General features: G+C 38.9%; 2 protein-coding genes across 8 annotated transcripts; one reads left to right on the forward strand and one right to left on the reverse strand.

Moving 5' to 3' along the window:
* Nucleotides 1-285: 285 nt before the first annotated feature.
* Nucleotides 286-11,497, reverse strand: ss18 (SS18 subunit of BAF chromatin remodeling complex). 7 transcript variants are annotated; one of them, XM_059344453.1, is made up of 11 exons: nt 11,195-11,497; nt 10,631-10,707; nt 10,450-10,534; nt 9,249-9,405; nt 7,654-7,884; nt 6,884-7,054; nt 6,488-6,565; nt 5,468-5,590; nt 3,051-3,181; nt 2,546-2,608; nt 1,672-1,810 (listed from the first exon to the last, which is right to left on the reverse strand). In XM_059344453.1, the coding sequence occupies exons 1-10, from the start codon at nt 11,261-11,263 to the stop codon at nt 2,591-2,593; spliced, it is 1,140 nt and encodes a 379-aa protein (XP_059200436.1). In that variant the 5' UTR covers nt 11,264-11,497; the 3' UTR covers nt 1,672-1,810; nt 2,546-2,590. The 7 variants fall into 7 exon arrangements, 6 of the variants coding, with proteins under 6 accessions (XP_059200434.1, XP_059200435.1, XP_059200438.1 ...); XM_059344451.1 differs by lacking the exon at nt 2,546-2,608 and having other exon boundaries at nt 286-1,810; XM_059344452.1 differs by having other exon boundaries at nt 286-2,608.
* A 946-nt stretch (nt 11,498-12,443) lies between these two features.
* psma8 (proteasome 20S subunit alpha 8) lies at nt 12,444-15,748 on the forward strand. Its single transcript, XM_059344526.1, has 7 exons — nt 12,444-12,626; nt 13,397-13,523; nt 13,738-13,862; nt 14,080-14,202; nt 14,334-14,453; nt 15,101-15,163; nt 15,256-15,748. The coding sequence occupies exons 1-7, from the start codon at nt 12,525-12,527 to the stop codon at nt 15,349-15,351; spliced, it is 756 nt and encodes a 251-aa protein (XP_059200509.1). The 5' UTR covers nt 12,444-12,524; the 3' UTR covers nt 15,352-15,748.
* The last annotated feature ends 703 nt before the right edge of the window (nt 15,749-16,451 follow it).

Raw genomic sequence — 16,451 nt, forward strand, 5'->3', positions numbered from 1 at the left:
GACCATCAGAGGACTAAATGAGCTATAAAGGAGTGTTTTTTCAATTTATCATGTGTACTAGTCCATTATTAGATTGAGACGCCAGGAGACAAACAAATATGACGGGATTGTTTCATTTCAAATATCAAAAGACTTGGTTTTCTGTGAGCAATAGTGTAGCTGAAACATTGGATTATGTTGAAAATCAAGCACCAAGCACATGCCTAAACTTGAAAACATAGCAATAAAAATTAAGCATTTCCAAACATCTTTGTATACTTTATAAATAACACAAATCAAAATATATTAAAGATTCTTCCAATTTATTGTAATGTACAGTTATACATTGCCATGACACAAATGTGACCACTCGGATGGGTGCAGAATGCCAAATATTAAAACAGCCATATAAACAATATATTTACGCCGCTGTACATATGGGATCAATAAAGTATGCACCATAAAACAGATATCAAGCCAGTGATATAAAACTGCACAACCAGTCTTTACTGTGAAATTAAGGAATCCATTTGAGAACATTATTTTCACATCTTATGTTACATATTTGACAGTAACAATCTTTATTATTCACACACAACACTATTTGAATGACATCAACTTAGACGTTTATTCAAAGGGAAAGGGGGTTCCAGCATTGTCAAGAATAACAAAACTTGTCAGAAATATTTATTATACCAAGTTTGATCTTTGCCATTCACCAATTTGCAGTCAACGGACAAGACTGAGGTGCTTGTATAGAGAGAAAAAGGGCTCCAGAGAGCACTGAATTACAATTTGCAGTGGCATCTGCTACATATCACCTCTTAGGGCACATTTGTCCAAAAAAAAAAAAAAAAGGCCAGTGGCCATTATTCGTCAGGTTATGTGGTTAAAAAAATGATTTTCTTCACAGACTTAAATACACAGCTTAGCAAGATACAACACTTGTTTCATGTGTTTTCAGACGGTAAGCATCGTCCTATTCCAGGCATGGTGTTTGTATTTGTCCCCAAGCAATTTCTATGCATGTCAATTAATGTTTCATTTCTACACAAAGAGTTCATACGGTGCCCATGTCACTGACATAGCAGATCCAATCGACTAGTTATACAATTTAACACAACAAAAATAAAAAACAAAATGTGCTGGATGGGATCATCATTAAAAAAAACATTGACACATACACTTGAAATAAACAACACAGCTTTAGTACTAGTTTCCAATGTCTTATACAAAGTTAGCTTGATCTAAAAAGCATAAAATATATTTTTACATCATCACATACATCAAGACACGTACCATGGCCTAGCGGGAAGTTCGTCTGGTGCATTATTTCATCTCCAAGCCCCCACACATTTCCCTACTGCTGGCATTATTGCTTCTTATGAACAAGGAGCTGAAGGATCGAGAAACAATGCACCACAGTAGATTGAAACTGTACATTTAAAATTGTCTCTGATATCCAAAATTTTGTTAGCCCATTTCACAATCTGCAATGCTAAAGGATAAGGCAGTTCCATTTTTAAGGCATTGCTGCTTTGAGACTTACTGGACCAGAGGGTGAGTCATGGACTTTTGACATATCGAGTCAATGTACATGATAAAACAGAATACATTTTATAGGCAGGGATAGGAGCCCGGAGTGAAGGGGAAACTGTATCTTGTATTTTTGAGTGTTGTATGTTCGTTTCTGAGAGAATCTCAGTGAGCTACAACCATCATTAAAGTCTGCTTAGCAGTTGACCAGAGGTCAAAGCTCAGACAGAGATCAGAGCAGAGCTGTGTGGGTTGCTGTGACCATCTCTCATTGCTGGTAATTTCCATACTGGCCCTGTGGAGAGAAATGTGACAGACTCATGTTACTGACCTTCTCACAGCAGACATAATCAGTAAAAGCTTATATTCAGAAATCTCAATAGGGTGCAAACAAACATCAACCATATCATAATGCAAACCATGATTTATGGCTGCATTTGCTGGTATTGACCAGCAGGTGGCAGCATGGCCTCACAACTTGAGGGTTCTAAATTCTTACTTTATACCTCAGGTTTCAGCAGCAACATGGCTAAGGACACATGATATTCCTTATCAAATAGTGGACAGTTGTTTCAAGTGACACAAACTGAGTGTAAGAACAGTAGCAGTTGATGCATTTCTAAACAGGGGTCGAAGTATGTGTTTGGCACAAAATTGGAAACAAACTATGATTTGACAGTCTGATGTGCAAAACATTTGAATTTAAATACATGGTGTTATCATAAGCACAATATTCATCAAAACCAGTGCTATAAATTGCAGAGATTAAGGACGCAGCCAAAGCACTAAACTTTGGGCTGTCTCACTGCAGACTAAGCATGCTGTGTTTCTGGACCTCATAACTTACAATTCGACCCCTGGTTAATAATAAGAAAATAATACAAAAAGAAAATAAAGGAAAAAAAAGAAAAAAGAGAAAGATGGAAGAAAGAAAGACAAAAGAGAGACAGAAGAAACATAACAAATGCAAATTAAGGCTAGGTGGTCAAACGTCTAGATTGGACGTTGAGGTCTTCACAGCAACCATTACCTTTGCTTCTTACAGAGCTAGTCAGGGGTTCAAATCCCCGGGTCTTTATTTCCTCATGTGCCCCTGAATATTCAAAGATAAAGATATCAAAGTGTAGCTGTGGTCCCCACATAAAACCACAGGAAATACAGGGCAACAAATAGATCTCCCCTTAAACACTAGAGCAGTATGTATCAAGTTTAAGGAAGAATCCTTGTAAAGCCCTCATATTTCACTGAATTGGCATACCTTATTATCCAGGATATATAACTAGGACTCAAATAAACAAGTGACACAATAGTAACAGTAAACTATTTTGGGTAGAACAGATTTAACCCAACAATATGATCACAGCATGCAAAACATATTACTTTTTAATATTTACCTTTTAACTTCACTCACATTGGTCTCTGCTCTCTCTACCCCAAATAAACAACTAAGTCTGGCAACAAACACATTGAGGGACAAACTAGGAGCGATGTATAGACAAGTCGCTTTGACTGTCCAGTGTTGTGGGTATACTCACCTGGTCATAGCCATAAGGGCGCTGTTGCTGACCCTGTGGGGGTCCAGGTTGAGGAGGGCGATAGCCCCCGTACTGCTGTCCCTGCCCCTGAGGGTAGTTAGGATACTGTCCTGGGGCACTTTGGGTAGGACCTACGACAAACATTGAGAACCCAATTTAAAATGATGTATGCTTGAGTGTAAAGTCAAAACATTTTGAAACTGCTGCCCTGCACAGTAAATACAAAAGAAAGAGTAGCCCCTTTGTGCATTTTTTCTATTGAAAGGAGATATATTATGCACATTTTCAGGGTTCATATTTATATTTTGGGGAACATGCTTTAATGTTCAAAAAACACTTTATATTTCTCATACTGCCTATGGCTGCACCTCTATACACGCCTCTCTGCGAGACGCTCCTTTGTAGTGCCCGTTACTTTAAGCCCCCCTCCAAAATTTATTGCAGCTGGAGGACTGTAATATAGTGAGTATAGCAGCTCTTCTGACAGTGAAAAATCACCAATAATAGCTTCTTAACTAAAATCTACAGTGATGCATGTTCCAGCAGGAATGTGATCCAAAATTGGGGAGAAATAAGCCACATCTGCTACCAAGATTCTAGGTTTCCCTGATGTTAGCATTTAGCTACATGTACCCTGTTATTTTATGCTCCTTTGCGAAAAATAGTCAGTAAAATCTGTCGAGAACGGATGTCAATTCAAGCCGAGAAAACAAACAAAAAAAAAAAAGGTTGGAAATCAAGTCACTACGTTTAATATGAATGTCCAACATTGTAACATTATGTATATGACAGAAAATAAGGAAAATCATAATTGAACACCTTAAACTCTGTCTCATGGCCAGCTTAGACAGACTTGGGACAACAGAACTTAAACAGAAACAGGAACCCAGTGTGAAGACGGCCCAAGTTGTGCTCATTACCGTTTCCGTTTCCTACTTGTTACTCTGACAACTCTAGGGAATCGCAGTTAGTTTACCATCACTAATGGGCTGCAATAAAAAAGCTGATGGATGACAAAGAGGATGGTGGATATGTCAGACCCATTTGTTTAGTCTGCCTCCACGTCTGACTCGGTAATGAATAAAAATGAGTGAGTTGGGATGGAGCTGGGCGGTGGTTCCCTAATGCAAGGAGACATCAAGGAGATTCTGTTGGTCTTCATTAGAGGAGCAGGCTTCATTAAAAAAAAGGAGAGGAAAAATAACTTCATCAGCCCCCTTACACTGTAGCTATCTATGCAGGTGCTGCGGAGGACCACGCAAAGCTCGACTGTGGCTGAAGTCAAATGAGGCCCACGCAGCATCGTTAGGAGCTCATAATGCCTTATGCTGTTCAGCATAACCTTGTGGGGGCCTGCGAGAAAAAGCATGCGTGTGTGCCAGATGGATCTCACCTCACAGCCTCTGCCTCTCCGCTAGCTCATTACTAACATGAGCTCTGGCTCTGACACAGAGTGAGTGATGGAAAGTTCCACTGAAAAATGGGATGATGAGGAAAAAGACCAAAGAGCTGCCGGAGCTTAAATACTTTTGCATGTGGAACATTTTTTTTAAACATCTTTTGCTTTATTCATGTTAGTTTCATCAGAAAGCCAGACGATCATCTAAATGCTGCATTCTGGGTGTTGGAGTAATCAGAAAAATGATTTACGTGAACGCCCACTCAATTTGAAACTTGGGAAGTTGACAAAAAATGGCGATATGCGACCGGCCGAGTAAACGTCATTTGACGCAGAAACATGTCCAATAAAAAGGAAAATTGGGGTTGATTTAAGAAACTATAATAATTCACATATTGCATATTGAAAAAGGACTATCTGACGAACATGTGAATGCACTATAAGCTACAAAATAACTTCTTCCAGAGTGTTTAATTTCCTAAGATTTCCAGCAAAAGAAAAAGTTACTATTTTCTATCACTTAACTAGCACTTTTACCTTAATATGCATGTTTACTTGCTTATTTTAGGATATTTATTTATGATTATTCATTGCTTTACTTTTTATCCAAAATGTTAAAAAGCAAGGAGTTCAAAATGTTGGCTCGCAATCAACACACACTTTGCCCAATGTCTGTACCCATCAGCCACAGTTCCTCTCCCACTCCCTCAGAACAGTGTGTCATATCAAACTGAAGCACCAGGAGAAATGCTAATGCGGTGCCAGCCACCACTATACTGATTAAATTTCTCTTCCACCAAGCTCCAATCCCCCAACCATTCATTAAGGTGGTTCTTTAATTCCTTGCTCTTGATGATGTCTTGACATGCATTTGGCACAGTTACATTTCCAAGGGGCAGTAACCACCAATTCACTCAGGAGGAATTATTATTCAACAGTGAACAAAAGTAGCCAAAGAGAGCAGATAGTGCCTCCTACAGGACAAATACATGCCCCTACTTGAGAGAAGGCAACTCACCGTAACCCTGCTGCTGTGGTGGGTAGCCCTGTTGACCCGGGTACTGCTGCTGGGGTGGGTAGCCCTGCTGCTGGGGAGGGCCTTGCTGGTATGCTTCCTGCTGTTGACCATACTGGGCATTACCTTCAAGGGGCAACAGCAGGCAATGTGAGCAAAATGTTGACAATGAAAGGCACAACAGCAATGCAGACAGCAGTTTTTTGAGCCAGCCTTGTTTTAAGAACGTGTTTTTGTGCTTTTTTTAAAAAAATAATAAAAGGGCTGGACTTTCTTAACTCCAAAAAAAGGAAAAACACTTTTGTTTGAAAAGGTCAAAAAGGAAAATAGTGTAGTCAGTAGAGAAAGAATAAAACAAACAAATAAGTAAATGTTAATTGGACAAAGAAAGAGAAGGACTTGTTTAAGAATCTGTAACCTTTCAGTGTAATGTGTAATCAGTGATAATACCACCCCGTAACACACCAACAGAGAAAACTGTCAGTGATCAAGTGTTATATTTACAGAAAAATGTGTGCAAAAAAATCTGTATCTATAAAGAATGGCAGTCCGATACATGTAAATATTGCTAATATAAATAGTCTGGCTACTACTCCAACTACACCAGTGAGTTATAAAATTATTCTGTGGCAGTTTTTCAGGTTTTTATTTTATTTTAATACGGCCATTAAGACTCACTCAAGACCCTGTCCCTGACTTTTCTTTCACACCGACATGTAGAGCACCAGCCACAATTGGGGGGATGGCATTATAAGAGTAAGGGTAGAGACTAACTTATCCATGGACTGCAGCAATTTTTGGAATAGGGTGCACTCTGGCATGTGGATGTTTCCTCAAAATTAGAGGCCATATTTTTTTTTGATAGAGCCCAAAGTCACTTTGATTTCCCAGACAATAATGAAGAAACTGAAACATTGGTTTTGTCACAGTCTCTTTGCATCATTTGTGTTTTAACACAACTCCTGGGTTTATTTTTGTTTTTGTTTTATTGGTTTTCTCCAAGTGACTGGAGGGTTCTCCTACCTTCTGAGGCTCCCTGTCCTGCGTGACTGTACTGGTCTCCATAGTAGTCTTCCTGCCCTGGGTACTGCTGAGGGGGTCCTACATACACATACACACAACATACACACAAGTAGATTCAAGGTGTTGTTGGATCGGTTGTGTGAGGGGAAGAGTGGAGAGGATGGATTCCTTGCCGCTAGTTCTTGTTAGAAAGCTTTCTTTTGGTCACTTGACTAATTTTTATAATTGGAGGCTTTAGGTTACATGTTTAGGCATCAAGATGTCTGTGAGCTGCAGAAGTGGAAATAGAGGAAATTGAGAAGAACAAGAGTAAGAAATGCAGGAGGGTGGGTTAGGGAGAAGATAGACCAACACTCACAACTTGCACACTTAACAGACACACTCTGAGGGGTATACCTTGCTGTGGGGGTCTGTAGGGCGGCATTGGCCTCTGCCCCATGACATGGTTGCCTTGGTTGACCTGGCCCATCATAGCCATTGGGGTCTGTTGTCCTTGGTAGTGCTGTCCACCCCCACCAGGAGGCATATTATACTGCTGAGAGGGAGGCTGCTGGTGCATCATGGGGCCTGTGGTACATCAACAAACAGTTCATTCTCAAACCATTCATCAGTATATGGCTTATCAATGTAGGTGAATGATGCGCAGCAAACACCATTAAGAGAAGTGATAAGGCACTAGAAAATCAATGCAAGCAAGTGGAAACCAACTGAAGTTTGAAGCCAAAACATCTCAGTCGCCCACTGTTGGCTGGCTGCAGTACAGTTCAATCAGCCTCGTCCCCTCAATGTTAGCAGATGGGACATGGGCCACGGTAAAAAAAAAAATCAGGTAAGTACAGGTAACAAGTAATTTTTCTCAAAGATGTCATTTTAGGTAGTTCTTCTTACACTGATGTATGTTCAAGTTTTTTTTATGATAAGTTTGGCTTTAACTTTTTATCTGTTTGTTGACAGCTGGTATTCACGCGCAATTGAAAGGGCAGGTGTATGGGTGGTATATCAATACCACGGTTTCACCAGCCAATTAGACTTTCTCCAAATGCACAAGATGGCAGCTCCTGTATCCAGGATGTTTTGGCTTCATTTTTGTACAGCCGGAGGAAGTGAAGCTGCGTCGTCCACCTTTATATAGTCTTTGGTGAAAACTAACAAATGAGTTGTTTTACCTTGACTGGGCTGCATGTTCATGTTTGGCCGAGGCCCATAGTTTCCCATGGGCTGGCCCTGGGTCATGTTCATTTGGCTCTGAGCTGGTATGCCCTGGGAAGAAGGGACGGTGTGATTGTAACCACCCATCGAGCCATGGCTGCTGGGGGGCATATTCATAGAGCCACTGGGCATGTTTGGGGGCTGGTTGGGGCCTGGACCGGGACCTTGCATGGGCATGTGATTAGGCCCTGGAAAACAACAGCAGAGACGATTTATGACTCTCATTGAAAACCACATAAATATTTGGTGCACACACTTGTGTGTATGCATGTGCACTGTGTTGCTTTGTGAACACCTATAATGGGAGGTTGTGTTTCTTTATCATATGAATGGCATGTGAAACATAAAAACCATTACCTTGAGGACATGTTGGAGGTTTTGGGGTTCATCCAAACTGTAAGCATTCACTGAAATATTTGAAGCTGATCCATCCACAAAAAAACCCCAACTGAATCTTTCAAATTACAATGCAGATAGATTTCTATTAAGTAAGGATCACTAAAGTTCCAATAACAAGGTAAAAAATAAAAAATAAATAACTGAGAGAACATAAATGTTCCCATCTCTTGAATGAAAAATGGCAACTTTTATAAAACAAAACATTTTCGTCACATTCACTTAAACCGTCTATATCCTGACAGTAGTACATGAGACCGATCATATGTGAAACAATCATGTTCCTCTGCTTCCTCCTAGTGCTGCTAATGGTATGTGCAAGATTCTACCACTCCCGAAGGAAAACAACCAATCAGAGCTGTGGAGCCTCACACGCACTGTCAATAACTGCTTGTGAAATCTGATTAAACTATCAAAAATAGGCAGCGCTGATCAAATATGAATCAAGATTCTGTTACTGCATTGCCTATTTCCTTGCCTCAAATGTTTTCAGGATCATATTTTAGTGTACTCTTCAGCGGTAAAAACACCATTTATAGGACTGTGGTCACCCATGTGACCAGACATGCTGGGTCTTTCAGACCTGAGCAGGGAAATCATGGCAAAGCCCAGCTTATAGTCATACCATAATAGTGTCATAAATGTATATTCCCTGTTGTGAGCTTTCAATGAAATACCAAGAAACAGCACAGCAATGACTGGTACCACGTAAGTCAACACTACCATACTGGTGAAAAAGCATCCCTACCAGTTGCAACGTTTTCTGATTTCTAATTTAGTGTCCTAGACTTTCAATCTGCAGAATTTACAGTCATTGTGTGATACAGCAAAAACAACAAAAATCAAGCTCTCTTATGATTTTAAGAACATAATGAAATATATAACATATATAAAACAAAAAAGAAAACAAAAGCACACACTGGAAAAATGTGATACTTAAGGAGGATAACTATGATCAAACGAAGGACATGTCCAAGACCACCAGCGCTGGCAAATGGGTGACATCATCCTTCAGCAGAGCGACCTCCCTCACAGTTCTGTGGTGTTGCTAGGCAACCAAAGTGAGACAGGGACTGAAGGAGAAGAAGGGGAAAGAAAAAAGAGAGAAAGACGAGGGAGGGAAGGTGAGGGGGGTGGGGGGTGGGGGGTCACTTACCAGGCATCTGTCCATTCATCTGGTTCTGCATGTGTGGGGCTGGAGGGCCACCGCTGACCATACCCTCCGAGGGCATGTTGTGACCATGAGGAGGCTGAGGAGGGGGTCCGCTTTGGTTCATCCCACCAGGGCCCATGGGCATGTTTTGAGTGGGCGGCTGCAGGCACACAACACAGACACAAAAACACACATCAGCTGGCTAGAAACACATCTGAGCCTGAGCCACTCAAAAGAGAAAACTCAAGTAAAAAAGCAGATAAAAGCCAAGATCTTTGTGAATCTTTGAAACTAGTATAACTGATGGATTTTATCAATTAAGGATGACACACATTTTATATATATATATATATATATATATATATATAGTATATATACATAAATAGGCACTCAGTACAATGCATAGTCACAGAGCCATAGTGAAACAGGTCTTGAATACATACCATTTTAATTGATGAATTCAGAAGCACTCAGCATTCAATATTATATATGGTGGGGTGGAATTTGACTAAATGAACGGGCTTTTAAGCAAACTCAAATATGTACTTTTTTTACCCACTTGGGTGCACAGAACATGTTCAGACTGGTGCTGCACCTTAAAATAAGGTCGACAACACTCATATTTTCTAAACTACTCCAGTGCATCTGGCCTTATAACCCATTGTATAGGTCAAACTACAAAAGGCTGAATTATTCACTTTCTATACCCTTGGCATCAGTGGGGTTCATTTTTCAGACTTGAGACAGAAATTTCCCATGAACCACAGAAAATGTTACTCAATGTGTCCACAAGATTGATAATGCTTCTTGTAACAAGAAAACCACTAAAGATGTTTTTAACCTGTGTTCCCTTTGATGCAAAGGTTAGACTGGATTTGACATTAAAAAAGGACAAAAAATCAGGACATCAAACATTTTTATTTAAACTGTTCAAAAATGATAAATTATTTAGTGTGGGAAATTATATATTGGGAATGACACCCATCAGATGGTCTATTGGTGAAACATGCCAGTTTTTTAGCAAATCTAACATTGCACTGAGGTCCTTGTTCAATTTCCTTGCCTGAATTAGGTTTCTTGAGTTTTGGTTAAGGTGATTTACCTGAACCAATGCCCAAATGATTTGTATTGGATACAAACAAAAAGGTCACACTGTTTTATACAATTGACGCACTCAAAACAATCAGCAAGGACCAATACTCACAGCAGGGAGGAGAGACTGCATGTTCTGGTTGGAGTCTGCTATCGTTGCCAGGTACACTAAATTTCTGTGCAGCATCTGTTGATACCTGGACAGGTGGAGAGTGTCATCAATACAGGTTTTGAGCAAATGTGAACTTAAAATGCCTATAACGCAGAGGGAAGAGGGGATCTTCATAACTTACTGTGAACATTCTGCTGTTTTGCCTTTACTCTGGAAGTCCATTATACACTGGATCAGCTGGTTGTTTTCGTCAAGTAACTGTAACAACAAATGCAGAGAATTATAACACGTATTTATGTTAAGTCTAATAACAGAAACTGTACAATTAGTGCCACGAAGAGTTTGTATGAATAGTCCTTTGCTTTCTGGCGGTTATTCTGCCTTAATTTGAAAACAACGGGGAGGATGGGGGCGTTTTGAGAATTGTGAGTGTGCGTTTCTAGCTAACAAAAGACGCGTCCTGCTAGCTAACGTTAGCTGTCCTTAGCTAACAAAACGGCAGGCCCCCATTCATTTGAAATATAATTATACGTTAGTCCGGTAAATCGACCTAAGACCCATCGTCTACACGTGGCGCCCTGACTCCAGAGAGGTTCATATTCACCGCGCTTTGACCCTGCAAAATTGTTTCCGATCTATTCACAGTTGAGGCTTGGAAGGGCACTGCTACATAGACTAGCTCAGTGGCTAGCCCCGTCTGCTACCATTGCCTCCATTCTGAGACGCGCTAAAAAAGATGAATTACCTTTTGTATTCCAGCGGGTGTTATATCACCCTTCCCACGCTGCCTGTGAGGTGCAAACGCCACCGACATGGTGCTTACTCTATGAAATTAACGTGAACTAGAGCATAAAAGTCAGAAGTAGCTAACACACTTAACAAGAACTCAGATCAAACAGTTCAGAATAGGATTCAATTTCATAATGCAGTGGTCCGTTTTAGGGGGGGGTGTAGCACATTTGAAAATATAGATGATGATTAATTTGTATATCGATAACACAGAGATACTTGATGTTCACATTTTTTTGTGATAAATTATATTTTTTTAACATAATGACTTATATTATTGAAAGCACCAATGCATCGGCTTAATTAAATCACTATGTCACCTATTTTCATAGAGTGGAACAGTCTACAGCTTGTTCAAAAGGCCACGGGAAATGGACTGTTCAACAAATAAAGGGAGGGGGGGTGCAGCTTAAATATATTTCTATTAAATATTAATTATAATGCAGGCATTTTTAAGCAATAATAGCTGATAACTGTTCTTGTTAAACGTATTCAGTTACCCACTTTGTACCATCAATCCACATTACCCAACCATCACCAAATAAAATGAAACGAGTCTATGAAACGTAGCATCTTTTGTATTGTATCTTTCAAATAAATATATTGTTACGCTGAGAAGATCATATAGTCAGTATACTAATCAAATTTTAATTCACTGGTTTTACTTTGCATTATAATGATGTCATATTTGGCTCTTTTGATCACAAAAAGAAGGATGATGATGCATATTTTCTTATAAATTTAATTTTTCTTTTTGCCAAATACCACATAGGCTACACAAATGTAAGTTTTCAAGTAAAAAACAAATTTCTTTTTGTGGAAGTCAGAGTTTGAACAGTTTATCTCAACTCTCTCCTGTCTATAAAACAAAAAAGCTGTGAAGACTGCCAACATCTGCACTGCGTTTAATGTCTTTAACATGTAATCTTGCGTCTGTTTATTTTATTATTTATTTATTTGTTTTTGTTTCATTCTTTTCCCTTTAATTATTCATCTATTTTATTTTTGAAATATTATTTACTTCTATTTTGTTTTTTGCATTATTTATCTTTCTGTAACTAGTTTCTTCTTTGTAACTGTGCATTGTATTGTTGTTTGATATAACTAAAATAATTTTTAAAAATTACAATTTTCCTCTGGGGAACTCGGGTTTTGGTATCGCCCTAGTTCAGAGGTCATGCGCATGCGCTGTTTTCAACACACGGCGGCTTCACAAATCGCTAACTAGCTGAATCATTTGGTAGAAGTCTCCCCTTTTCTTGTGATTGTACTTGTCTTGCACTGCAATGGCGGCAAGATACGACAGAGCCATTACTGTCTTTTCTCCCGATGGTCATCTCTTCCAAGTGGAGTATGCGCAAGAAGCTGTAAAGAAAGGTTCCACAGCGGTAAGTCCCAAAATGAAACTAATGCTCAAGCTAATGTTAGCATACGTCTGTTAGCCAATCGGCTAAGCTAGCGACTAAGCTAGCAGTCACTCTTATTACTCTTGTATTAAGCTCATTTTGCTCTTAACCACAATCTATTGCACACAGGGCTTGTGATTTTAAACGACCTTGCTGGCTTTTAATCTGTAACGTCCACATGTAATCCAATAAATATTTAAAGTTAATACTGAAGATGACTAGCAAGCATTTTGTCGCTGTGTCACTCTCACAATAGTTTCAGTTTCAAGTAGATAATGTCATCTAACGCTACTTCACACATCCAATGTTAGCATCCTGACTGGAAATATATACTTATATATATATATATATATGAAGAGAGTTCGTATATGAAACTGGCCACAGAAAGATGTGTGAATTATCTTCAGTAACCTGCTCATGATATCTGGAAAGAGACATTGCTCTTGAGTTTTTTAATGTAGTTTTTGGCACTTTGAGCACAACAAATGCCACAAGTGCCAAGTGACATCTATCTTTTAGATTGCAGTAAAGTCCAGCAAATCCTGCTATTTACAGTTGTATCATTTCAAACCACTAAAATGTATAGACTAGCTTGCAACAGGCCTCCAATTTTGTTATGTCAATTGAATTGGAATTCTTAATACTTGCTCCTTGAGTCAATATATCATACCAACAATTCACAGACCCAGAGTGTGAAATGTTCTGTTTTGCCAATGTTTAGAAATTAATTTGGAAATTTTAATTCTCTGCAGGTGGGGATCAGAGGTAAAGACATTGTTGTCCTTGGTGTTGAGAAGAAATCAGTGGCAAAGCTGCAGGAGGAAAGGACTGTCCGCAAGATATGTGCCCTGGACGAGCATGTCTGCATGGCCTTTGCAGGTACTTTAAACAACAAAACCATTGTCAATAACTGAATAATGCATTTATTATGTAACATGGTATAGTGGACTAATCTACTAAGATTACCTGTCATAAACAATACATCATTACACATTTCTATACCACATATTAGGTTTTTGTCAGGTAAATTTCAGTGTTGTATTTTACTTTTTTTTTTTTTTTTTTTACATTTAACCTTTTTCATGTTTTGAAGGTCTGACAGCAGATGCCCGCATTGTGATAAACAGAGCTCGGGTTGAGTGCCAGAGCCACAGGCTAACCGTTGAGGACCCAGTCACAGTGGAATATATCACACGCTACATAGCTACACTGAAACAGGTATGAACTTCTTACTGTTAATGTTTTGTTTTCTGTTAAATTACTAAGACATCTTGTGAGAACTCATATTCAGTGGGCAATAACATTAAGTAGCCTATAGTTTCAGTTTTATGCTTTTTATTATGTGGTTTCAGTTCACAAAAACTGAAACCACAAGGTATTTTATTTTTTATAAAGGCAAAAGTCACATCTGTCTGTACATCGGTCATGTTTGTAGCGCTACACTCAAAGCAATGGGCGCAGGCCATTTGGCATCTCTGCGTTAATTGTTGGCTTTGACGATGATGGAACTCCCAGACTCTATCAGACCGACCCGTCAGGAACCTACCATGCCTGGAAGGTTAGTCAGTTTGCTCTGTGCACATTACTCTGTTTCTTGTTTCTACAACAAATACTCCAGTTGAAGAAAATGGTTAATGATCTATTTTTTTTCAAACTCATTCTTGTTTTTAAAAAAAAAAAAAAAATCAGGCAAATGCAATCGGCCGTAGCGCAAAAACTGTGAGGGAGTTCCTGGAGAAGAATTACACAGATGAAGCCATTGCAGGGGACAATGAGGCAATCAAGTTGGCAATCAAAGCTTTGCTTGAGGTAAGGTCACATTTATTCTTTGCATTGACTTCTTTGATTTCAGACACTTTGTATGGCTGCGGGGGAGTAGTATTGCATACCATTTTAGTCAATTATTCAATTTCAATACATTTAGCTAATAACAAATATTTATTTTAAAGATCTTTTGAGATAAAATATATCACAAATAGTACAAAAGTATTTCCAATTACTGCGGCATTAATTTAATAGTCTTATCAAGAGAGCATCAACTGCTGCCAGATGTTAACCAGAAAGACGTCTGCCAGAGCTGTTCAGTTTTCATGCATGATGTTTCTTATTGTTCTTGGCTGAACCTGCAGCCAAAATAAAGAAGGAAAGTAGGGAAAAGAATGCTCCATTACAGCACACCAAAATATGACCTTGTATGTATATTGTTACATTCAGTGATATTTTTGTAAATGATCTATAAACATTTTTTTTCTGAATTAATCACGGTTTAGGACTCTGTTCTGCATTTTCTTGCATTTGAATAGCCTCTAAATGTTCTTCTCGCAACCTCAACATGAACCTTAGTGTTTTTCACAACAATATACAACTTCTGCACCATTGTGGAAATGGCACAATCGAGATAATATTCATAATGTGTGTATATATAGATGTCCCTTAAAGTATTTGTTTTGTCACAGGTTGTCCAGTCAGGAGGGAAAAATATTGAACTTGCTGTCATCAGACGAAATCAGCCACTGAAGGTGAGTTGCTGCAAATAAGATGTGACTTTTGTTTTGGTATTGTGCCTTTACTTTATTTATTGGCTAATCATTGCTCTCTGTTCCATTTGCAGATTTTGGAATCCAAGGAAATTGAGACTCTGGTGGCTGAGATTGAGAAGGAAAAAGAGGAAGAGGCAGAGAAGAAGAAGCAGAAAAAATCCACCTGAAGCAGTTAACTAAGAGTTTTTCTTTATCGCACTTGGATGACATTAGCATATTTGGGTTGCAGATATTGGTATGTTTCAGAGACTTTACTTCTCTCATTCGTTTCATTGTAAAGACATAAACCATAACTTGAGATCTGTTGATGTTTCTGAGTGATACAGTGCCATCTACAAACGATACCATGTTCTGATACTTCCAGCTGTTGAGTTAACTGATGTTTAAAAGTGCATACACAGATCTCAAGTTAGGGTTTAGATCTTAAACTACACTTACAGGATGTTTTTATATCAGACACCAAACAGCTCTGATGGTGACGAATCTCAAATATTGAAATAAATCGTTTGTAACATTCAAACATTGAAACTCAACGCTCAATAAAAGCTGACTTTGTTTGTAAAATGTTTTGATGTCCTTTTATAAAGCTGTATTATGTATGTATTATATATAAATGTTATTTACCATAGCTGGAAGGTACTGGAAAAATACACCTTGAGGGATGCTTGAATTTGACATTGGTAAAAGCAAAATACAGAAACACTGCATTTTTTAATCTTAGGGCTTGGGGGACGATATTATGTATTTTGACTTTTTAAGTCAAGTCACTGGTTTTAAATCCCAAGATGAGTTGCAAATCTTTTGAATCTAAGGTCATCAAATATGCGGTTGAATCCACCTCTGCTGAACAGTTTCTCTAAGAGGAAAGTAGAGGGACGTGAGAAAAAATGTGTTCCTCCTCTTTATTGATTATCCTACTGCAAAGCAAGTACGGCGATAAAGATAACTACAGTTTAAAACACCACTAGCGGCAGTATACTGTGTGGCTGTTAAGTGCAATGGTTTTCATTTATCAGCATTCTGTCACACAGACCTAGAAATGGGGGAAAAGGTAGCTCAGATTGCTTTATAAAGTGCTCACCTCTCTCAGTCATTTAAAACAAATTAGTGATGAGCGAATGAAGTGTCTAATGGTGGCCCAACGAGACCCCCTTTTGCCTCTCCTTTTTTATTTCACCCTAAATTCGCTTATCAAGCAACCGCTGCTCTGAATTCTCAACGACACAATTATGGCCGGCGGTGTGGTAGGGCTGCTTAATGGGATCCT

This window comes from Centropristis striata, chromosome 11, assembly GCF_030273125.1.
Source record: "Centropristis striata isolate RG_2023a ecotype Rhode Island chromosome 11, C.striata_1.0, whole genome shotgun sequence".
Lineage (NCBI taxonomy): Eukaryota > Metazoa > Chordata > Actinopteri > Perciformes > Serranidae > Centropristis > Centropristis striata.